General features: G+C 37.4%; 3 protein-coding genes across 4 annotated transcripts in view; 1 reads left to right on the top strand and 2 right to left on the bottom strand.

Annotated features, from left to right (window-relative positions):
* Window positions 1-476: 476 nt before the first annotated feature.
* dhx32b (DEAH (Asp-Glu-Ala-His) box polypeptide 32b) lies at window positions 477-11112 on the bottom strand. Of its 2 annotated transcripts, XM_084392480.1 has the most exons (12): window positions 11030-11112; window positions 10666-10936; window positions 10165-10358; window positions 9276-9654; window positions 8171-8401; window positions 7959-8052; window positions 6431-6580; window positions 4680-4871; window positions 4173-4313; window positions 2913-3103; window positions 2358-2548; window positions 477-1301 (listed from the first exon to the last, which is right to left on the bottom strand). In XM_084392480.1, the coding sequence occupies exons 2-12, from the start codon at window positions 10906-10908 to the stop codon at window positions 1121-1123; spliced, it is 2187 nt and encodes a 728-aa protein (XP_084248606.1). In that variant the 5' UTR covers window positions 10909-10936; window positions 11030-11112; the 3' UTR covers window positions 477-1120. The 2 variants fall into 2 exon arrangements, with proteins under 2 accessions (XP_084248606.1, XP_084248605.1); XM_084392479.1 differs by having other exon boundaries at window positions 10666-11101.
* Window positions 11113-13373: 2261 nt separating this feature from the next.
* fank1 (fibronectin type III and ankyrin repeat domains 1) lies at window positions 13374-17196 on the top strand (the record flags this gene model as incomplete). The annotated part of the gene is given in 11 exon segments (XM_084394186.1): window positions 13374-13388; window positions 14741-14919; window positions 15005-15162; window positions 15342-15492; window positions 15538-15612; window positions 15753-15818; window positions 15926-15983; window positions 15987-16038; window positions 16041-16087; window positions 16818-16961; window positions 17045-17196. Coding segments are annotated over 11 exon segments (1050 nt in total). The 3' UTR covers window positions 17150-17196.
* A 2517-nt stretch (window positions 17197-19713) lies between these two features.
* Window positions 19714-23605, bottom strand: part of adam12b (ADAM metallopeptidase domain 12b) — a 90665-nt gene continuing 86773 nt past the window's right edge. Inside the window, 2 exon segments of the mRNA XM_084394329.1 lie at window positions 19714-20424; window positions 20505-20680. Coding sequence (XP_084250455.1) covers window positions 20385-20424; window positions 20505-20680 — 216 coding nt within the window. The 3' untranslated portion in view covers window positions 19714-20384.

Genomic DNA, 23605 nt, shown 5'->3' with positions numbered 1-23605 from the left:
TGCATGCGTCGCGTCCGCCTCTGCCATCTGTCATGTGAGTGAACTGGAACAGCTGGGTGACGATACGATACAAGAATTGCTGTTTGACTGAAAAACCCAAACATTTAAAATCATTAAAAAATAGTTATTTTCTAATAAAATTGTTTTTTATTATAGGCTACTACACATTCATTTTCAACATCAAAATAGGTGTTTCACCACAGGGACTGTCTAATTTTAAGACATTTCTAGCATTTTCTGCTTTGATTTAAAAAATGATTCCCTAGATGTTTGCATGACTTAACTGCATGTGTTCAGTTTGAAGTTGCAGTGATATTTGTGCATATGTAACAGCTTAATAAATATGATATAAATCAAGTAGATCATTTCAGAACATTTTGAACTTTATTTAAACTGTATGAGAGCTTTATATAGAAAAAAAAAAAAAAATCAGAGATACAATATTAACAATATTTTTAAATTTAATTTCTTATTTTGTGTGAATTATCAAGGTGAAGTGGAGATTAATTTAAAAAATATTATATTAGCTAAACAAATGCCTTACAAATAAATACATATACAACTGAAAAAACAAACAAAAAACAATTCCAGTCTATTACAGCTCTGCTGAACTAAATACAACCAACGGGAAACACAATCAATGCAAAAAGGAAAATAATGTTTAATTGTACTATCCTGATACACATGGCGGCTAAATCACGCATATTATGTAAAAATGCTAACTAGTAGCTACAGTTTATAAAATACATTTTAGACACCATAAAGTCAATGACAATTTATTCATTAACTACTGCACAGCAGTATGTTATTTAAATTGTTATAAATTCAGCAGAGAGAAGACAACTGTACAAACTGTTATTTCCTAGAAGCATTATCCCGGGCACACTAAATGTTTTTTTCTGCAGGCCCTTTGAATTTAAGCAACAGATTACAGAACAGATTGTTCTTTTCTTCATCATTATTGATTAATCAATCAAACTAATTTGGTGAGTCTATTGAGATTCCTCATTGTGCCTCATACATTCCATGGTTACTGTATAGCACGCCAGCTGTGTAAGCATCCCGTTTTCACACTGTCAATGTCAGGGTAACGCAGTGGCAAGGTATGCCATTTCCCCAGTCACTGTATGGTACAGCGCTCATGGGGCTGCTCCGCGCTGGCAGGGCTGCTGGGGGTCGGGGATTTTCTTATGCCTTTAGATGGGGCAGCTGAACCGTGATCTATAATGTGCTGCAGTACGTCTTTACTCTCACTAGGTGGCAGGTTATAGAAGAAGTACTGTGGCGCCATCTGAATGAACCTGTCACAAGCAAACAGCAAAGAAACTATAAAATTACAATGCACAGAAGAAAAAAATGGTTGAAAGAAAGAGTAAATGGCTTGCTAACCAAATTAAAAAGCTATAAGAGTTATATTAAGTTACAAGAGACTGAGCTAAATTAAATTATTGTTATTATTAATGACTGATTATTTACAATTCAATGCATGGTTTAAATGAAAATAATTGGCAATTAAGGTTCTATATTGGAAGATATTAAAAAAACGAATAAAAAATAAATAAAACGTGAACATTTTGAAAAGTACAAGTGCCACCTCTGCTGTTTTATGCATTTTTATGTTTCTTATTCTTTTAGTTCCATTTAGTTTTTTTATTTATTTTGTTATTTAATGGTTATATTACTGTATATATATATATATATATTTTTTTAAATACTCTATATTACATATTTATTTAAAGCTCTTTGTACATCAAATTAAATCTTTGTAAGTAGGGTGGTCTTGTAGGTTCAAGGGATAGTTGAATATACAACACGTGTCGCATGGGATCATTCTGTGAAACTTTTGCTTTTTTTTAAAACTTGAAATTCTGTTATGGTCCATAAAAAAGGGCTGACCTATCCCTTTTGAGCCTTTTTCCTCTTTGAGTGTTGGGCTGTACACACTCATGGCAATTCATAACTGTTGTACGTTTTGGCCAATTAGTGGCTAATTTCCTATGAATTCATACAATCTCATTAGTACGTTTGTGTATGGTCTGCTTATGGTTATATGTTTGGGGGTAGAGGGTTGGACATTCTTGCTTTCTTTTTTTTTTCTAAAAATTGTCTGCTTCCGTATGATTCAAATTGAACAAGTTAATACAAAACCTTTTCTCATGAGATACATTTGCTCTATCACAAGCATTAACTTAATCTTTCAAGTCAGTTTGGAGCTTTCGTTTCTGAGAATTAGCATAGCTAAATGAATAATAATAATGAAGTCACTTTCTGAAACAAATGCAGCTGGAGTTGCTTACATTGTGAGTAGTAATTCTGTCGTCTGGTTTTCTAGACTAAGCAGATGATCCAGTACTTACTCATGTGCTGAGATCTGAGAGACGGTTCTGATACAGTTGTTCTCTGACAGCGTGTGCTGATGGTACAGAACCCATTCTGGCAGATTCTTCTTGTTCATCTCGGTTCCGTAGCCAGACAGTGGGTGGATCTGAGCCACATGTTTATGGGTAAGCATGAAGTAATTCCCTGACCCGTCAATGTCCCTCGCCACCTGGAAAACCCAACAGAGAGATTAAACATTAGAAAATGCACTAGAAAAGCACCCAGGCAGTGTTTTAGGAGCACTAAAGATACTTAAATATGTAAATCACTGTGCCATTTGCTAATCTGCCTTAATCACAGACATTACTGTCCCAAGGCAATAATTTGAAAGAGAATTAGCGCACTGGTTTTCACTGCTGTGCATTAACACAGTGCATTTTAGAAAGAGATTAATCCTCTTTGTTGTTCAGTTTGAGAGAAACTCTGACCTTTTACCATTAGGAACAAAGCACAGCAATTTATAAGATATTTCCAAAGTGCTAAGTACAATATTATTCTGTATTATGTACTGTATATAACCTCTATATCCATACCTGCATGAAGAAGCCAGCTAGTAATGCACGTTTGATGTTCAAGCTGTTGTTTTTAGAGCCAAAGGCTGGTAAGGACACTGGCAGCTCTATCCGTTTCAGGATTTCTGTTAGCTCAGAGCGTATCGCATCTGCTGTCTGAAGAGCAGCCAGACTAAGGAAATGGTCTTCACACCACTGTTCCACAGTAGAGTCTGAAATACAAATGTGAATGTGAAATCGACTTTGTCAGTAGGGGAGCGCGGGGCACAAAGTAACGCTTTTTGACTTTCTCAGTTTGTGTAAATCTACTTATGGTTCAGAGTATTTTTTTCCCCCCACATTAATTTCCCACATGTCTAGTACAATTATGTGTTTTTGTTTTATTAATACAGTATATACTTTTTTCTTGATATACCCCGAAAGAATGGAAGTGAAATGTGACAACATGCCCCATAGGTGGGGTACATTGTAACATGTGTGGGGCACATTGTAACATAACATATGACAGCTTAAAATGTTATCTGATCTAATAAAAAAAATATACAAAACAAACTAAAATATTTTCTAAATAAAATACAATTAAAAAACTTTTTCATACAAAATAATGGCAATTTTTAATAATTAAATATAAACTAATTTTTGAGTTTTGACTACGAACGCATGAAAACACAGCTATACAACATAGTTCAAAACAAATAAATAATTAGTAATTTCTGAACATTGACTCTCAGTCTTTATTCACCCTTTTCTCACGTTTTCTCAAAAAAAAAAAAAAAGTATAGAATATAATGGCAAATTTCTAATAGGGGCACATTGTAACGCAGTGTTACAACATGCCCCGCCTGCACAACTGGGATTCAAACCCTGCTAGTGTCTTCTGCTCGTTAGTGAAGCATTAAATAACTGTCTCAACTGTTAAATAACATCTTGGAGATTAAAATAATATCATTTTTGTCTTATTTTAAATAAACACAAAAAATAGAGATGAAAAATTAACTTAAGTAAGAAATTTACTTTTGCTATGGTTTAATAAATGTCTATGGATATCTTCAAAAAAAATAATAATTTTGGCGGAAATTTTTTTTCTATATAGTGTTGATATGGCAACTAGTAAATACACAAAGTTTCGTCATCCTAGCATGTGCGGAAGTATTTAAAACAAGCGTGTTACAACTAACCCCGTGTTACGTTGTGCCCCGCGCTCCCCTATATTACAGTCCTGTTTAATTCACCACATTGGCTATTATAGGCTATATACTTTTTGTGCTTTGCATCACTCACATGGCCCTTCCTTAGCATATCTGTAAGCATTAAATATGTTAATAAGGGTGAAGTGGTCTCCTTCTGCATGCTGGAACCTCTGATGACACAGCAAGGCCTTCTGTCTCGTTTCCACTGGGGGTGTAAGGAAACAGCTCGGAGCTAAATTAAAAAGAGAGAAAGAGAGAGCAATTTAAAGCTTTATAATCGATTATATATTTTTTTAATAATTAAATGTTATAATAATAATAATATAAAACTAAATATAATAATAAAATAAATATTTGTTAAAGTATTGTATTTTTTTTTTTGTATTCATAATAATAATAGTGGTGGAGTAACTGTAAAAAATAAGTAGAGGTTAAAATATCCATACATTTTAATGGGGTAAAAAAGGTACAATCACTTTGGTACAACAACAGTGATCTGACATGATTTCCAAATATAACTGGATGGAGCAAAGTCATATCGGAAATGCTGACACATGGTGGTACACCTGTTGAGTGGATTGTACTGAGACAGGATTACCTGTTAGCATGGCAGCGATGGTCAGCACTTCACTCACACAGTCGAATTCGCAAGACGCAAGCAAAGTCTTAGCCATCTGTGGCTCGAGAGGAAACTCTGACATGATAATTCCAATCTCCGACAGATTCCCGTCATCATCCAAAGCAGCAAGATAGTCGAGTTCCTCTAAAGCTTGCATGAGGCCTTCTGGATCTATGATAAGAGTGAATTAAAATATTTAGTATATTTCAAGCTATTAATCACAGTTTTCCAAGTGTGGCATTAATCTATTCTAGAAAAATATGCCGAATAGTTGATTTAAGGCTGATTTTAAAACAAGTAATAAAAACTCAGTGAGTGTTTTAGCGCAATTTTCTCACGTCATGGGATCACAACACTCAAAATTCAATTTTTGAAGCATAAAGGAAAGATTTTTGATCAAATCTTTTTTTCTAATATTATTGTAAATTTTAGAAGCTATCGATTGCAATTTGTTTCAACTCGATAGCTATTATGGTTGCCGAGAAATTTGCAAAAAACTGATTTTTTTCTGGAATTTCCAGGAAATCCTAAATCTTTTCCTGGATTTTTTTTGTGCGTTCCCGAGATTAGACCTTCCTTAACATAATGCCGAAAACCCGAAGTCTCTAGGTGGTCTGGTTGAGGAGTAGATAGAAGTGCAAGATTGGTGCGCACAGACAGAACAGAAATCATGAGTTAACAATCGCAATTTTGTCCGGTGGAAAATTGCGCTAAAAATGACCCAGTGGTGTTATTCTTAACTAAAACCATTCAATTCAATTTCGTTAATATAAATAAAAATAAATTAAAGCTAAATAGGTATAAATTGAATGAATGAAAGCGAGGCTGTGAGGGATAGACATTGTTCTGCTGATGAAACATTGCAAAAATATCTTTTTGAGAAATTACAGTAGACAAAAACCCCCAGACAACATGAGCTGTGGAAAATTAGAAGTGATCTAGGAGCTTCATACAGCGGATACAATTGAAAATCCAGCAAGTCTATCCCTCACAGCCTCGCTTTCATACCTGTCACGGCGCTGCTCTGAATAAGGTCTATAGGTAATTGTAAAAACCACCTGAGCAAGTATTATTGTGGGAAAAGTCAAAAGGTTCTCAACTGTTAGCTGCAATGCATTTTCTGAATAGAAACGCTTGTTAGTCCGACAGAGCAGACAGTAAACAGACAATAAACTCTCACTAATTTGTGGCATCATAACAAAAGCACCCCACATATTTCCTCAGTTGCATCATGAGACAAACCAGTTCATCTAGTTCATCGCTCATGTCGTAGCTCCACTAATGATGCCGCTCATCTGACTGGTGCGTGTTATGGAAGCAGGTTATCTCTGGAACAATGAACGCAATCAGAGTGCTGTCGGCTCAGCTAAAGCACGGCTCACCACCTCTTAATACCAGCAGTGAGCAGAACAGGCCCATCTGCACCCTTGCTGTGAGCCAAGAGAACCTGCCTGATCCCAGCTTTGCTTGGCTGCTGTAAACAGCGGAGGGTGAACAACTTGTTTGTATTCAGATGGACTGCATAGATTCATGTGAGGGATTCTAGTTTAAGTGTATGAATTATTGAATGCGGTTATCTACAATATGTGGAAACCATGCATACATTCACTGTTTGAAATTAGTATATACAATATTTCAATAGTAGTGCAAAAAATCCCTTAGATTTACATTGAGGGCAGGACCCGAGCCAGATCTAGAGTGGGCTTTTTCTAGAGTGAGAAGGATCTCACCTGGTCTGTCAATGAAGTCACAGTGGCTCAGGCCAGCAATTTCCATGCGCTTTAGGAAGAGTACAGTGGAAGTGATGTCAGACTCAAGAATGTGAGGGACGCTCTCAACAGGAAGTGACGTGTCCTCTTGATACAAACAGAAACACTTGCCTGCATACATGAAACGTCTCTGTTATATGATTTAAAACATGCCAGAAACACTCTTATTTAAACTTTTTCCCAGACATTGACAGAAATTTCCGGCTTTCCGTGTTTTCACTGTTATACGGTAGGGGGCGCTATGACATCTGAAAGAATTCTGAATCTCTTGATCAAAACACAGGCGAAGAAGAAGCAGAAACAAACAAACGTGATCATCAACATTAAACAGAATATAAATCCAAACTGCCTAATGTTACAGAATGAAATGTCGACCCAGGACGAGGTATATGACTTTATAAGCTTTGGGGGCGTTGATGGACTCGATCTAGCCTACTCCATCTATTTTGATTATCGTTCTGTTTGAACGTTGAAGTTTGGGGTTGGTAAGATTTTTTTATGTTTTTGAAATAAGTCTCTTATGCTCACCAAGGCTGCAATTATTTAATAAAAAAAATACATTAATATTGTGAAATATTTTTACAATTTAAAATAACTGTTTTCTGTTTTATTACATTTTAAAATGTAATCTATTCCTCTGATGGCAGTTAATTACATAGATATCATATATAAACGCTAGATGTCTTATGGCGCAGTCACTTCCGGTATCACCGTTCGGCCATCTTGTCTCAGTGCTCTGTGCATTAAGGTGAATGATCAACATGCACACAAATCCTCATATCTCGCTGAAATATTGACGGATTTACAAACGGTTTGGTTTCTTACAAACGTTATTAACGTGGCTATAATTCCGAATGCTTGAACATGTATGTTATAATTTTTCATATGTATGCAGTGTATGAATGTAGTCTCATAACTACATCTCTGACGTTTATAACAAACCAAACCGTTTGAAAATCGGTAGAAAATTGAGAAAGTTATGGTTATTTTAAAGTATTTGCACCATTAAACAGTGAGCGCGCGCACTGTGGCAAGATGGCCGCCACGTGCGGACGTCGACCTCCATTGGCCAGCAGCGCGCACGAGACATCTAGCCTTTATATATGATATCTATGGTTAATTACTCCAGTCTTCAGTGTCACATGATCCTTCAGAAATCATAATATGCCAGGTCCATTTTAATGCTCAAGAAACATGTCTTATCACAGTCAATGTTGATAACAGTTGTTCTGCTAACACTTTATTTTGATTAGACATTTTGTTGACTATAAGTAACTTCGCAACTACATGTCAACTTATTCTACTAACCCATAACCCCTTATTCTGGTAACCCTAGTCCTATCCCTGAAAGTCTACTAATGCTCAACTAATACTCTAATGAGAGTTACTTGACATTTAGGTGCAACGTTATGTAGTCAACAGAATATCTAAAGGGTGTATCTATAGTAATATCTTTATTTTATAATTTTTGAAAGCAAAAAGCACTCACCTGTTGGGCCAGCAAGTTGTTTTCGGCTCTCAGCTTGGCTCTTGCTGATTGGTCGAATAACAATGGAGTTGGCTCTGATTCTAGGATTGTAAACCTGTCACAATGAAACATCACTGTTTCATGTCCACCAATGGAAATGTATATATAAAGCAGAGCTAATAATAAGGAATAGTCCGTAAAGTTCAAAATAAAATGAAACAATCACTACATACATATCTTTTTTGCACTCCAGCATCAATCACAAAGCGAATGCTCTGAACGGCCCAGAATAAGTCTTCACTGGGGCTGCAGGTGAGGAAGACTCTCCTGCTCTTGCTCTCCTCAGAGAGCACTGAGAGACTGTCTCCTTGCGCAGGGCACAGAGACACGGGCACCAGCTCGCCATGAGACAATGCAAGATTGACTCCCTCTCGCCGCAGAATGGCATGGGCACATTCAATCTCCTTGAAAATGAAACAAGAAAGAAAAGTTTCTATTACCAAGGAAATGGGACCTTTTTCAATTCTATGCTAGATACGTCGAAGGAAGACGGGGACATTTACGTGGCACACAAACTAAGGATCCATTAAAATAATGATCTGCAAGTTGCCTGGGCTCACACAGGTTGAGATAAAATATACATAAAAATGTACACAATAAAAACATACAATTTTAGTAAAGAATGTGAGGTTGTGTTCACACTTGTAGTTTGGTTCTCTTGGTTCTTTTGGTCCGAAACAAAAAAGAAAATGGTTAATTTAGTCCTGGTTAATTAACTTAGTGTTCAAACTATCATTTTTAACACCGAACCTAAAGACTCGTGAAGAGCCTATAAACCGTGTCAAAACAGTGACAGAAATCCTTTCGTCACACACACAAACGAAGATCTGCTGCACGGAGACGCGGTTCTGATACCTGTACTGAACTGTGTTGGGCAACATCGTGACTACGGCGCGAAAAAACTGGTATACTTGAGCATTCTGTCCTTTTTAGGGTGTATCTGGTGACATCACGTCCTGTTTTTGGTCCGTGTTGCGTTCATATTTAATTCGAACCGCACCAGAGTTCATTTGGAAATGGACTGAGACCCATATTTCCAGGGGTCCGCTTGTTTGGTGCGCACCAGGGTTTGGATGGCAGCGTTCACACTTCAAATGAACCCCACTAACAGAGCAATCGCACCAGGGGTCGTTTTCATCGAACCAAACCTGCCAAGTGTGAACACACCCTAAAACTACAACTAAGACTGAATCTTTTTACACACAAGATATTATCATAAATGAATAAATTCAATAAATATGATTATTTATCATCTATCAACGTTTAAATGTCTCTTACTTGCTCAGTTGCCAGAAATGTCACAATGTCTCCATGGTTTTGATTCTGATGTATCTCCAGCGCCAGTCTAAGAGCAGAGCAGAGGTAATCCTTCACACCTCCTCTCCCACTCCCATACACCACCTCGCACGGCTGTGGCCCTTCCAGCCGGATCTGAGGAACGCTCCCATAGTGTCGTAGCAGTTTCTCAGCGGAGTGAGTGGCGGTGAGGATGACCAATCTGAGCTCTGGCCTTGCGAGGAGCACGTCTTTGAGCAGCCCGAGGAGCAGGTCTGTGCTGACGGTGCGTTCCTGGGCCTGATCAATGATCACCACACCACACTGCTCCAAGAGGGGGTCCGACATCATTTCCCGGAGCAGCACATCATCTGTGCAGTACCTGCAAAGCAACAGATGTCATTGCAGGCCTCTTCGAGAGCGCTATTTAATATAAAATCCTTCTCGTATGCATCTACAAACAAAAATAACGAGCTAAGTGAAGACAGGCAGACACGATTAGATGATAATTTACTTTGGGAATTGTCAGTGTTTTCTTAAGGGTCAGCATTTTCATTAAGTCAGACCCTCTCAGCTGTTCTAATCACTGTTCTGGCTCTTTGTTCGCCAGACTGACTTATGGAGGCTCTGAAAGGTCTGATGAAGCATATGGGCAGCATGGAAGTACGGCAGCTGCCGTGGAGACCCTCGGACCGAGCCCCCTCAGCCTTTTGTTAGCTTTTATATTGTTTAGAAGGACAGGCGCCCCTGAAAAGGAGATGCACGTGTGGTGGTAATGACGGGGGGAGGGGCAGATAGTGGAATTTAATGGAAGAAAATGTCCAGGGCAAATGGCCAAATAATGTTGTGCAGGCTTTACGTTTCTGAAGATGCCTCGGGATCATATACACACCTCAGTACAGTGTCAGGAGAGCAGCAGGTCTGAAGTGGGATGCTGTATCCGACCTCATTGCCGATGTTCACGTCCATCTCGTCGGCCACACGGAGGGCCAGTTCCACCGTGCTCTGTTGGTGAATCTGAGTGCACGCTACCATGCCATTCTGATACTGCGTAGACAGGCAAAACTCTGCACACCACTGAGGGATCTAAATGAAGATTAAGACGGATAACACATGCTCAAAAATAAAACTCACAAATAACATACCTTTGGTACTTTCAATGCTAAACTAGTAGTGAATTCGTTGTATCTGCCCCATCCATTTACTTTAAAGATGAAGCAATGTTTTCACATTAAATTCAAAAACAATAACCTCAATTCAGTTCACAATTTAGCCCTAATGTGTCCTTTAGGGCAGAATATGAAATATTGAGTAAAAATTTTTTTTATATATATTTCTTTAATAGCATTTTAATGTACAAAATAATATCCATGTTCACAACACATAAACTCACCTGAGTGCTTTGTCCTGTTTTAGCTGTGCCAGTTACTATCACAATCTGACTGTTGATCAAACTGTCCATAAACTCGCATTTCGCTCCCCACACCGGCAGACCTTTTCTTTCTCTTAATAGTTTGTAATATCTTGAAGAAAAAGGGAGCCCGTCGAACTGATTTAACTCCAGCAGATCATCCGAATCAATATCTTGAGTTTCGTTGGTTTCGGATAGTTTTTCCAAATCTGTTGATAGCTCCATCTCCGTCGCTTTCCTAATTCACCTCTGTCTTCAATTGCACAAATAAATCAAAAGGAACAAGTTGACTTATCTGTATACGATACGATTATACGCTCTATTAATTATGTGACATATTTATGACCTTAAATAGATGACCTCTTTCAGATGAGTTTTAGAGACCCGCGCTCAGGCGATACAGACTCTTTGTGACATCAGTTGTTGTCCCGGCTCCCGCTCACCGCACTAGCGATGTTCGATTCGTGAATGAATCGTTCTTTTGAATCGGATCCTTTTAATGAACAAAACCGGTTCGTTTACCAGTTGCACTAAATCGGTCCGAATGGTTCTCGAGTCAGCATGGTAATAGCATTTTAAGTGCACCAAGGATTTAAATGAAAAGGTTGTTTGACAGTTTTAATAATAGCCTACACATGATAAGCTACATATATATATATATTTAATCAATACTGTAATGTAGCCAACTAGGCATATTGTTTTTTGTAAATGTATGTTTAGGTACCAAACAAGCTAAATGTGGATACATAAAAAAAAAAAAAAAAAAAAACACTTAGGCCTATTAATAAAATGTTGTCTTCTACATCAGTGTTTCTCAACCAGGAGCCGGGGCCCATAAGGGGGCCTCAGCAAATTTCCAAGGGAGCCTCAAGATTAATTTTATTTAATATTTATTAATTTGAAAAGTGTGACATTTTATAACATTTTAAAACACCACAAGCATTGTTATAATGAGTAGCCTAGGTCTACGTTTTATATAATATCAAAAATATATAGGCCTACAATAAAATATTTTAAGTCATGTATAATCATGTAATTTACCATGGACCACGTGATGACGTAAAATAATCACTGAATCTTTTTGACCCAGTTCTTTTAACATGAATTGTTCAAAAGAACCGATTCGGTCTTACCGTCATAAGCGCACTGAATCACCGCTCGGACGCGCAGCGGCAGAGATTTTAAGCGGTCATGTGGTCATTTAATCTCATCATTACAATAGAGCCCCAGATGATGAAAGTGACTAGTGCAGGGTAAACACATTAACAAGGTTCAGTCTTGATAAGTAGGCTACGTCGCTCTCATGTTTAAACAAAAACAATATGCTGAAATTGGGAAACTCGTGTTTCGTGCAATAAACAATGGTCCACAGATTGCGCGTGTAGGCTACTGTCTGCACTGCAGTACCAACTATGTCATATTGTCACAATGACGATGGTGCTACCATAGAGAGTTGTGAGAGTGACAAACACACACACACACACACACACACACACACACACACACACACACACACAGACAGCAGAAGAACTATCATCCTCCGTGTGGGGAATTTCTCAATACGCTGACTGAGACAACGATGAACCCAGGTAGACATTTGATTTGTGTTTCATGGCTACTAGTTTGTTGTCAGGGCATTTTATCAACATAAAAAACATATTTCCAAAAAACTTGTTTACGTTTGTAAAATATAGCCTAATATCAGTGTTGGGAGTAACGCGTTACAAAAGTAATTAATTACTGTAATGCATTGCTTTTTGCTGTAACGCGGTAATGTAAGGCATTACAGGGGGGGGAAATGTAATATTTTACTCGGTACAAATGTCAGTAACGCGCGTTACAAGCAGTTAACCTGGAATAAAGTGGTAGTTTTTTTTTCCTTCATGCAAATTCGCCAAAATCACCGCGAGATCAGCAGAGGAGAAACGTCCGCGCAAAATGTTTCACTCCGTTTCCATGGCAACTCTGCGCCGCGGCCGCTCCAGTGTTTGAAAAATAGACAGTATGGGTTTGAAAGCGACATGAATGTTCAAAGTTCACGCGCACGGCCATTGATTAAACCACGTCAAAATCATGCAGCATTTACAAACATCTAGAATTAGAACATTACTTAAATAAAAATCTCATTAATATTACATTATACATTTAAAACTGATTTTGGAGATCTATGACTCGTTCATAGACCAAATGGCCTATGCCCACACTACTGCAGTCACTCACAATAATAATTAAAATAAAATAAAAATATTTGGCTTAGTTATTATTCATTAGTTATTTTTATTTTTGCTAAAGTTTAACCCTAAAGTTTACCCCGGGCTTAAAGTAAAAAGATTTCTGTACCATGCGTCCATGCAAAGTACCATGGTAATATTTGAGGTACCAAGGTTATATCTGAGGAAGTATGTACCATGGTAATATGTACGGCAGAATGTACCATGGTTATATCTGAGGTACTAGGGCATGTACCATGGTAAATCTGAGGTACCATATATGTACCATAGTAACATACTGTACAGTATAGTACTTCAGATATTATCTGAAGTATGTACCATAGTTATATCTGAGGTACTATGGTATGTACCAGGTACCACGGTAAATCTGAGGTACCATACTATGTACCATAGTAACATCTACAGTACCATGCACTGTACCATGGTACCATGATAATATCTGAAGTACTATATAGTACCATGGTTATATGTAAGGTACCATGGTACTACCATAGTACTACTATGGAATACCATGGTACTACTATGGTATACCATGGTATGTACTATAGTACATCATAGTAAAATTTCTTATGGGTCCAAGCTCAGTCGGATACCACATCACCTTCTACTGGATGTGTAATGAGCTAATTGAGCATCATAAGCTACATTTAGATTGCCAAATCCATATTTGCAGTTATTTGGGTGAGAGTAACTTAAAAGTAATGCAATAGTAGTGTAATGCCTTACATTTTAAATACAGTAATATTGTAATGTAACGAATTACTTTTAAATGACAGTAATAAGTAATAAATAACGCATTACAGTTTCGAAGTAACTTGCCCAACACTGCCTAATATAGGAAAACAGAAAGAAGAGATGAAAACTGCAGGCCAGCAGCATGCGTATAATGCTTGATAGAATTGTTTACAACTTTTTCAGACAAGCTTTATTCAAAGCAACAACACAAAATGATTTCAATAATTTTAATATACCATATAGTTTTTATTCCTCTCTTATATTTAATTAATATAAGAAAAAACGTATAGGCCTATATTTTTAATAGGCTACATTTTAATAGCCTACATTTATTAAAATATCAATACTGTTTTTTAACTTTATGAAGAGCTGCATTTATTTACCCAGTTACTGTAGTTAGTTGGGAAATTATGCTACATTGCCAAATCTGTTTAAAAAAAAAAAAAAAAAAACATCCTCAATTTTTCTCCAGCAACAGTGATTAAAAAAATAATGGATGATCTTTTAACTTATCATCACTAATCCAGGAACAAGCTTTATTCAAAACAACACCACCACAAAATACCTTCAATAAATTAATTTTCTTATACCACATAAAGTTCCTTTATTCCTCTCTTATATTTGATTTATATAGGCTAATACAAATGTATTTATGTATTTGGAAAATAATACTACGTCTACATCTGATAGGAAAATATAGTTTTCTCCTGCAACAGTGATTAAAAAGTAATGGATAATCTTTTAACTTAATCACTAATCCAGGAACAATCTTCTGTTAGTTATTCTTGGTGCACTGTTACATGATATTCATGACCTTTAAGATGAAACCAATAGGCTGCTGTTTACCCATACAGTATGGCACACCTGAATAGCAAAATCATTCCATGGATGCTGCAGTATCAAATAACTGCATATTAACCATAGATTGGTTTGGGTTTCAGCCCTTGTCAAAACACGCGTATGGTAAACAAAAAGTAATATAACTGTGTTGGAAATTACTGCAAAGATATGCCTAAAATTCACATCAATCCTACACTTTAATACAAACAATGTACATAAGAACGTGCCACTTATTTTCTCCGTTTCTCCAGCAAAATCTCCAGACCTCCCTCAGTCAGCCTCCTGTGATTGGGAAGGTCAGTCACCACAGTATCGAGATGAGCTGGATGAATGAAGAGAACACATCTCGAACTGGCCCCCCTGAACACTGGACCCACTTCTCTGTGGAGCAGATGGACCCCAAAACACACACATTCAGCCCCATATACATGTCAGTGTCCTATCTCTCTGATTGATTATTTCTTTAAATACTTCAATTATTATTACAACATAGCCTATTTAAACTGTCTTTTCAGCAACACAGCCCTTTTTTGGTGTTTTATCACAGAGGGTACAGCACCCAGCATTGTTGTAAAGGGTTTGAAGTCCAGCACCAATCACAGTTTTAGACTGATGGTCACCAGACCTTCAGGGGAGTGCAGCTTTAGCCCCGCAGTCTCTGTCTTCACCAACCGTGAGAGATTTTACCTATTTTAAACCTAGTAAATCTAATTTTCCTTGCTTTTATTGATTAGAAACACAAAAATCTTCAAAAACAGTTTCAAAAGTTTGGGGTCCATTTAAAAAGAAGAAGAAATGAATACTTTTACTCAGCAAGAACACATGGTTAATGTTCTGATGGTGTGACCACAGGAGAGCCTTTCAGTGGGAAGAACCTCCACCAGGCGTTGAGCAGGGAGAATGAGCAGGAGCTGACCACAGTGGTGACCACAGTCAGGGTGAGAACCACTGACCATCTGGAAGACCACAAAATCACTTCAAATTTAACCACTTTAAATACCAGGTCACATATTGTTCATAACCCCTCTCATGTAATTCCTCTCCCTAGAATGGTCAATGTGGATGTTCTTGACAAAATGGGTTTCACCCCTCTCGTGGTAGCAGCACAGAAAGGTTTCACCAGGTAAAATTGCATCTGATGTTTCTAAAGCTAATTTAGCAGTGAGCTACTGAATCTCCCATTAGTCCCAGTTGCTATGTGGTTTCATGAGAGAAAAACAATCATACATTTCTAATTGAGATCAGCATCTGTTTGGTTTGTAGCTTAGCAGACATTTTGGTGAAGCACGGAGCTGATATTAACAAGAGAGATAGCACTGGAAAAAACAGGTGAGCTTGCATATGCCTTTTCAGTGCAGATGCAGTTTCATGTTATAATCATTCATGTCATCTACTCAATTTTGTTTATCTATGCATGTGTTTTTTTTTTTTTTCAGTCTAATGCAGGCCTGTTACTCTGGTCACCTGGATATGAAGTACCTGCGTAACTGTGGGTAAACATGGCAGTTTCGAGACACGGGTGGATGCTCGCCGCTCCACTGGGCCGTGGATGAGAACACCTGCCTGTTATTACATTTTTAATCCAAGATGGTTGTGAGGTCAGAGGTCGATTTTTCAGTCATAAAAAAAACTTTAATAATTGAAAAAATTAAGTTATGTGAACTTGACAATTCCACATAACTTAATTATTTTTTCAATTACGCATTAAGTTTATTTACTTAATAATATTAAGGCAACCGGTTTCCTCAGTTTTTTAAGTTAAGTCAACTGATTACTTTTTATAATGTAGATCACTTAGTTTTTTTTTTGTGTGGAAAGATATTTTTGCAATGTTTCGTCAGCAGAACAATCCAAAAAACAATAACAGTACAAACCACTGAAGAGATGCATATCTATCCTTCACAGCTTTCATTCCCGTTAAAAATCAAAGATGGCACTGCTGTGAATAAGGTCTTTAGGCCACTTACACTTTTCTGTCCCTATAAGTGTACTTAAGTATACTTAAGTGTAATTTTAAGCATATTTCTGAGAAGTACATAATTTATATTTCTGAGAAGTAGACTGAAAGTAAACTTTCTTATTTTTAAGAAGTATACTATATTTTTATTTTTAAGAAGTATACTAATAGCACACTTGGTGACTTTAAAGGTATTTCATATGACCAGTTATCACTGATACTTTAGCTTTTAGCTCTATAGCAATGATATTTCACTTAAATTAAACCTCTTTTGACAGATGTACCATCTGGGATGGCCTACTACTCTGTCAAATGTCGAGTTAGACCCTGTATTGTCAGTTTAACGCATCTGTGTTTTTGTCCTCTGACAGGTGGATGTGATGGATAAAGTGTCTCTCTGGACTCCTCTCATGCGTGTGTCAGCCATCAGTGGGAACGCTGCGGTGGCCTCCGTCCTCCTCCAGGCTGGAGCTGATGTAAACATCCGTGACAAGGCTGGCAAGACACCATTGATGGTATTTATCATCAAAACAGCCACTAGAATTGTCGTGGACAAGATGGATTACATTATTGCAGGCTTTTGGTTGTAATTTTTTAGGTTGCTGTGTTGAATAACCATGTTGAGCTGGTGAAACTTCTGCTTGACAGTGGGGCAGATCACCATTTGAAGAACGAGGTAACGGTCAGATTATGCTCATTATGATATTCATAATCCATAAATGATTAAACAATAGGAGTGCAATAAAACATTCTGCCAGAGGAAAACTGATAACTCTCCAGATAAAATTATATTTACACCCCAATGTAGTATGGAGCAGGTGCAGTGGATATGGCGAAAGCATTTGGGGGACAGGTAACCTGACAAACTATACATGAACGAATTAATGCTATTTTGTAGCTTGGAACAAAAAGACTATTTATGTTTCAGAGCATCATAAACTTGCTGGATAAAATAAGCATGGAAGAGTCAAATCGACTGACATCAACAGGACGGTTCTGTTATGGAGACAAGAAATGATCTTTATCTCGATGTCATACATTAAAGCCTTGAGTAAAACTCAAATGTTTCTGTAGTGTAAAATAAAATGACATTGAATTCACAATAGTAATACCCTCATTTATTATTCTCGTTCAAGTCCTTGCTTGCATTACCATGAGTATCCAGTTAAAAATTTTCAAGGCTTCACATGTCCCTTTTATTATCCTAATTCATAAAAAAAAAAAAAAAAAAGCTGAGCAAAATTTAAGCAATAATCTTGATGACAGATTTTGTACAAAAAACATCAGTGTGCATTCAATACATCCACATGAGTGCATATAAAAAGGTGAAATGTATATACATTGCTGTGACTAGGTAAACAAGAACATAAACGCACACACACACACACACACAGGCTTGGCTTGAATGAAATACTGTGACAGCTGGGTATGTTACAGTCCCAAAGCAACAACGCTGGAATATTATGTGGAAAGTGTAATTTCCCCCTCAGGGTGAAGTACCAAGCAGAACAACAGTCCCATAAGTTTATGAATAACTGTGAGTCCAGCTGTGCATAAAGAGTTGTGTTATAGGCGAGAGAGAACCACTTATTGTGTAAAAATGCCATAGTTGTGACAACACACACCAGCAGTGATATTTACTACATCCTATGTACTTTACATCATCTTGATGTCGAACATTTTCATTAGAGAGTAGTGAAAGATGGCTATTTGGCTAAAGAGACTACTTTAACCATTCAAAAGTTTGGAGTTGGTAAGATTTGTTTAATGTATTTAAAATAGGTCTTTTATTTGCACCAAATCTGCATTTATTTGATCAGATATACAGCAAAAATAGTCATATTGTGGGATATTTTTTACAATTTAAAATTATTTTCTATTTTAATACATTTTAAAATGTAATTTATCCCTGTGATGGCAAAGCTGATTTTCAGTGTCACATGATCCTTCAGAAATCATTCTAATATGCTGATTTAATGCTCAAGAAACAGTTCTTATTATTATCAATGTTGAAAACAATGAAAATGCTGCTTAATATTTTTGTAGAAAGCGTCATACATTTTTTTTTTTTCATTATGTCTTTGCGGTCACTTTTGATCAATTTCATGCATCCTTACCGAATAAAAGTATACATTTATTTTTTAAACATAATCATACTGACCCCAAACTTTTGAACGGCAGTGTATATTGTCAGAAATTATACAAGAAATACAGTACAGAAAATTCAACATTTATAACCTCAAGTATTGGAAGATATTTCACAGAACATGTGTATACAGCACAGAAAGACACAGACATGACAGCTGTTGGATCCTGATGGCTCAGTGGGAATGCTGATCTGCGATTCCGTGATATTTTAAGGGCTGTGGTGTCTACATATTTTGCGTTATCACTTGGAGTTCTCTGAATGTTTCAAAACATATTGGAAAAGGAACATCACAGCCCTTCAAGTGTTTGGACTATAAATTCTGACTGGATTTTTTACATTTTCTGAAGATATGGTTGACATGGCATTGTTATGCATATTCTGCACAGATATGGCTCGGCTCCTAATCAATGTAACTCAATGGGATCTTCAGCCTGCAAAAAATGGCTGAGGAAAGTAAAATCACATCTCTCCTCAAGAAGCCGCATGATTTGAGGTATGTCTGTAGCACAAATAGTTGAATGCTTGGGGTTAATGTTGTAGCAATAGTAAAGGCCCGTTAACACCAAAAATAATAAAGTTACAGATAACAATAACCGAGTGTCCACACCAGCAGATGATATAGTTCTGTTTATTCTAAGCATGCACTGCAGTTATGTCGCCTGACGCTTTAAATGCTTGAGCTCTTAAAGCAGAATTCATTCTGATTGGCTGTTTTTATTGTTCATCAGCTGAATTTTTTTATTTTATATTTAGAATAATTTTTTGAATCTTAAATCATTATCAATATAGCTATCGTCCTCGGTGTGAACGGGCCTTAAAGGGATAGTTCAGTGCATTTTCTCAAGCACATGATTTTAAGGAAGTGTATTTAAATAAAAACGAGCATGAGCATGACTGCCACAGATCAGTGACCTATGACTGAACAATAATGGCTCACATCACTTCCTCCTTCATGACATGCCTCATTCAAGTAATTATGAAGGGGTTTTTTTTGCACTTAGTGGCAAAATTCCATTCCAGCGCTCTGTGTTTAGTCTTTCAGATTTCATGTTGCTTATACTTCAGTATCCCAGACATGCTGCGTCATCATAAAGCATCTTTTTTTTATAATTTTTTTTATCTTCACAACACCAACGTAATTCTTACCATAAAATGTGCACTCACACAATGTCGTAATTCCCGTGAATATGAGATTTCAACTTGTAAAAAGCATTCAGGCCCTCATAGAGCTTTTAATTACAACTTGTAAGCTGGGAATTTCCTACTTGTACCACCTGACTGCTGCAGTTTAGGCATTGATAGTGTTACATACAGTAGAAATGCATAATTCCCAGTCTAAGGACGTGAACAGTTCGTCACATGTTGTCATCTCGAAATTACGGTAATTATCACATGGCGTCAACGCAGCATGAGTTCAACTGAAGGGAAAAAACACTCAAAAAAGAAAGGAAAACATGATTTGTTACCTTATTTTCAACATATAAAAACAAACAAATTGTAATAAAAAGTCACAATGTTCATACAGTAAAAAAAAGTGTCAAGCACAGCACATTGTTTCCTCCTTACAATAAATATACATCTTAAATAGTTCTGCAGTACCTGAGCGGGGACAAACAAACACCTTTATTGAGGAGGCACAGCACCAAGGTGTCCGGTCAGCCCTCTTCTCTGTGAGACCCTCCATAGAGTTTCTGCAGGGTGGTCACTTGGTCCGACAGAGTTTTCATAGTGCAAAAAAAAGTGTGTTCAGATGCTGGTGAAATTCACCCAGTGCTGTGGTGTCCATATGTCAGTGATCATAAAAAGGCTGTGGCAATCTGGGAAGAGGTCTAGAGAGTACCCAGACAAATGTGGTTAGTTTTCATCCATAAATATGTGAGTTTACCAGCAGTATCACAATGGGACTGACCTGTTCGGCAGTGGTATGGAAGGGGGTGGTCGTGGTACTGTTGGAATCGGGATGGCTAGAGGTCCAAGGCCTGGTATCCGCACTCCCACCGCTGACATGCTTCGACCCACCCCGTGGCCTCTGAATAAGGGGTCTGCAGGAAGAGGTTTCTGTGGGGGACTGGGCTTGTTTTGGTCCTACATGTGACACACATAAGATTTCCTGGTTTATCACACATATTTAAACCATTACGGCCACCTGGTCTACAATGGTTTAAAATGGTTTGAAATGACAAAAATTTGATACATACAAAATGAATTGTGGTTAATTAATTGAATATACCCAATATTCTGTTGGACAGCAGGGGTCTTCCGAGTGAAAAGGGTTGAGATCAAGTATTAAAATGAAAAAATGCGTGTAAACAATGCTAGCATCCTACTGCCACTAGATGGAGCTGTGATTACACGCCTCGTCCTGGAAAACCAGGTTGGCAAAAATGCAGAATAACAAAACAAAATATGCAGCACTCCCATTGCCAACACCCAGTTCACCAAACGTTAAGTCAAGAGGTCATCATGTGTTACCAATTTACTCAGAGGATGAGGTCATGGCGTACAGCTGTTAGCCATTCACAGCTGTTCAGCCTTGTTTTGTGGAAAACAAAGGAGAAATAGATTCATTATAAAAGCTGTCATCCATTTCAAATACATTTTTGTCTTTATTTCTCCTCATTTACGGTTCTACCAATTGTATGGAAGTGATTTGTTTCTGCAAACGATCATCCTTGTGAAAACAATGTAATTATGGCAATACAAGACCTTTTAATCATGAGCGCACGACGGTGTGTCGAGCCACGAGGCCAATTTGTGAGAACTCCGTAAGAGGTGAAAGTGTTTCATGGCTCCCCGAGTAAATGTGAACTCATTCAAGAAGAAAAGGGCACTCAAGAGCACAAACCCCCCCCAGTGATTCATATGTAAAGGGGTTTAATGTGAATGCTTTCAATGAGGTCAGCAAGCAAGCTTTAATGTATCAGGCATTTGTAATGTGTGGCTCAGTTACAACATGTGAACTCTGAAAGGCTTTTTTGATGAAACCGCTGATGGAGAGCAAAAAAAAAAAAAACTTGTTAATTAATTATGTATTTAAGTTATAAAGGGAATTAAAGGTGAACACGTATTCCATTCAATAGGTAAGACAGAAAATGTGGCACAATCTATATGTAGGATCTTTAGCAAAATTGTTTTTACAGTAATGAACTGCAATGGAAGTCAATGGGGCAAGGTAGAAATCTAAAGATTTTTTTTTCTGTACAAAAATGCGTATAGCTGTAAATTTTATATCGTATTTTTAAAAGCGGGGTCTTGTTCTGCATTTATTGATGTGTGGAGATCCATGTCAACAGTATTTGGCTAGTTATGTCATGTCCCTTTTTGGTATCCCTGCACGTACCATGTGACATTTAGCAGGTTTATGAGCTTTATATAGTCATGGCACGCTGTTATATTGGAGATAACTGCACAAACATGGTTAGTAAATTACTTTATCAATGCTAGTCTTATACTAACATGTATAGTTTTATTTATACAGACAAAACAGCACATATTTTACCATCTATTTGAGTATGATGTCTTGCCCGATATTGTTAGTGCCCCATGCTTATGTGAAATATCTCTGTGTTTTTTTATTATTATTATTATTATTAAAATGCAGCAGATAGAATTGAAGTATGACCATATTATCCCAGTTCTGTAAACACTGCATTGGCTCCCTAATAGTTCCTATTAAACATTGCATGCATTTAAATAAAATAAAATCTTGCTAATTACTTGCAAAGCACCAAATGGTCCCCAGTACTTGAGCGAGCTCTTAACACATTATAATCCTTCTGTCTAGTTGATAATACCTCAATTGTAGGCGGTATATCCTTTTCCTATTCAGCACCCAAAATCTGGAACAGTCTTCCTAGCCTTGTTCGGGAAGCAGACACACTCTGTCAGTTTAAATCTAGACTAAAAACACATCACTTTAACCTGGCACACAACACAGCCCTGAATGTCAGCAGAGACCGTGTCTACTAGACAATCCCCTGTGAAGGCCTTGTCGACATGACAGCCATCGGCACAGATCCTCAGCAAAGACCACAATAACCAGACAGGTCCTCCTCACAGACCCTATGACCAGCTCCGGCTCCATTCCGGTGTGACAAATCAATCTCCAAGCAAAAGGAACTGGAAGAATTTTTTAATGCTACCGATCCCGATCTGAATTCTGACTTGTGATGCAGCCTATATGGTTATATTGAGAACTATTTCCTTAGGCACCACGTTTACATGATTGCATATACATTTTCTATGATTTGTACCTTAATGTTATTTTTCCTTAAGCCCTTTTTAAAGTGAAGTAACAAAAACAAATAAAAGTGAATCCATGGGATAGGTATACTACATTCCAAGTACAATGAGTTATCATAAAAATACCCATCTTGCACTTATTTAGCAAAAGATAAATGTCTCCTTGAGGTGAGACTTTCTAGTTTGCTGGATCTAGCCACAGTTTAGTCACTGCAGTGCAGAGAAGTGAGCTGAGATTCAAAGCAACAGATGTTCTTCTTCATGCTGTCTGATAGCATATCCTGCCAGTGTCCCTGAGCAGCACTTATCATCTAAACCACATACCTTCACACACGGATGTCTCTCATCCCATCTCACAGGAAAGCTCTCATGCACCCGTCCAATCTCATTCTCTCCGTATCACTTTCACTCCTCCGCCCGCTCTGTCTACCCCACTCTTATATTTTTTGTCTTCATTTTATCTTCAAATGGAAACCTCATATAAGTAATTTATGTGGTTTGTAGAGCGATGGAAAGCTTAACGTCCTCGCTAATGTCTTCTTATCTCCATCCACTTGGTCTCTGCATCTGTCTGTCGCTTTACAGCCAAAGAAACAGATCCTATAGAACTTATGTCAGCTGCAGCCGAATGAAATACGCTAGATGCGAGCAGTGGAATGGAAAAGATGGGTTTTCTTAAAAGTGAAACTTATTTTAACTTTGAGCTCTGTCTTTTTAGATAGCTGGGTCATGTGCAAGGTGCTGCAAAAGACACGAGTGCGAGTGCAA

This window comes from Rutilus rutilus (assembly GCF_951802725.1).
Source record: "Rutilus rutilus genome assembly, chromosome: 21".
In the NCBI taxonomy this organism is placed as follows: Eukaryota; Metazoa; Chordata; class Actinopteri; order Cypriniformes; family Leuciscidae; genus Rutilus; species Rutilus rutilus.
Note: the sequence above shows the minus strand (reverse complement) of the source record. Positions and strands in the feature narration are given on the sequence as shown.

What these genes read in the sequence shown, in the direction of transcription:
- dhx32b (XM_084392480.1), bottom strand. Translation starts at nt 10,908, where the DNA reads ATGGAGCTATCAACAGATTTGGAAAAACTATCCGAAACCAACGAAACT. An exon ending in ACAACTTGCTGGCCCAACAG is followed by an intron (nt 6,581 to 7,958) that starts GTGAGTGCTTTT and finishes TCATGTATGCAG; the next exon opens with GCAAGTGTTTCTGTTTGTAT. An exon ending in TGACTTCATTGACAGACCAG is followed by an intron (nt 4,872 to 6,430) that starts GTGAGATCCTTC and finishes CTCTTATCATAG; the next exon opens with ATCCAGAAGGCCTCATGCAA.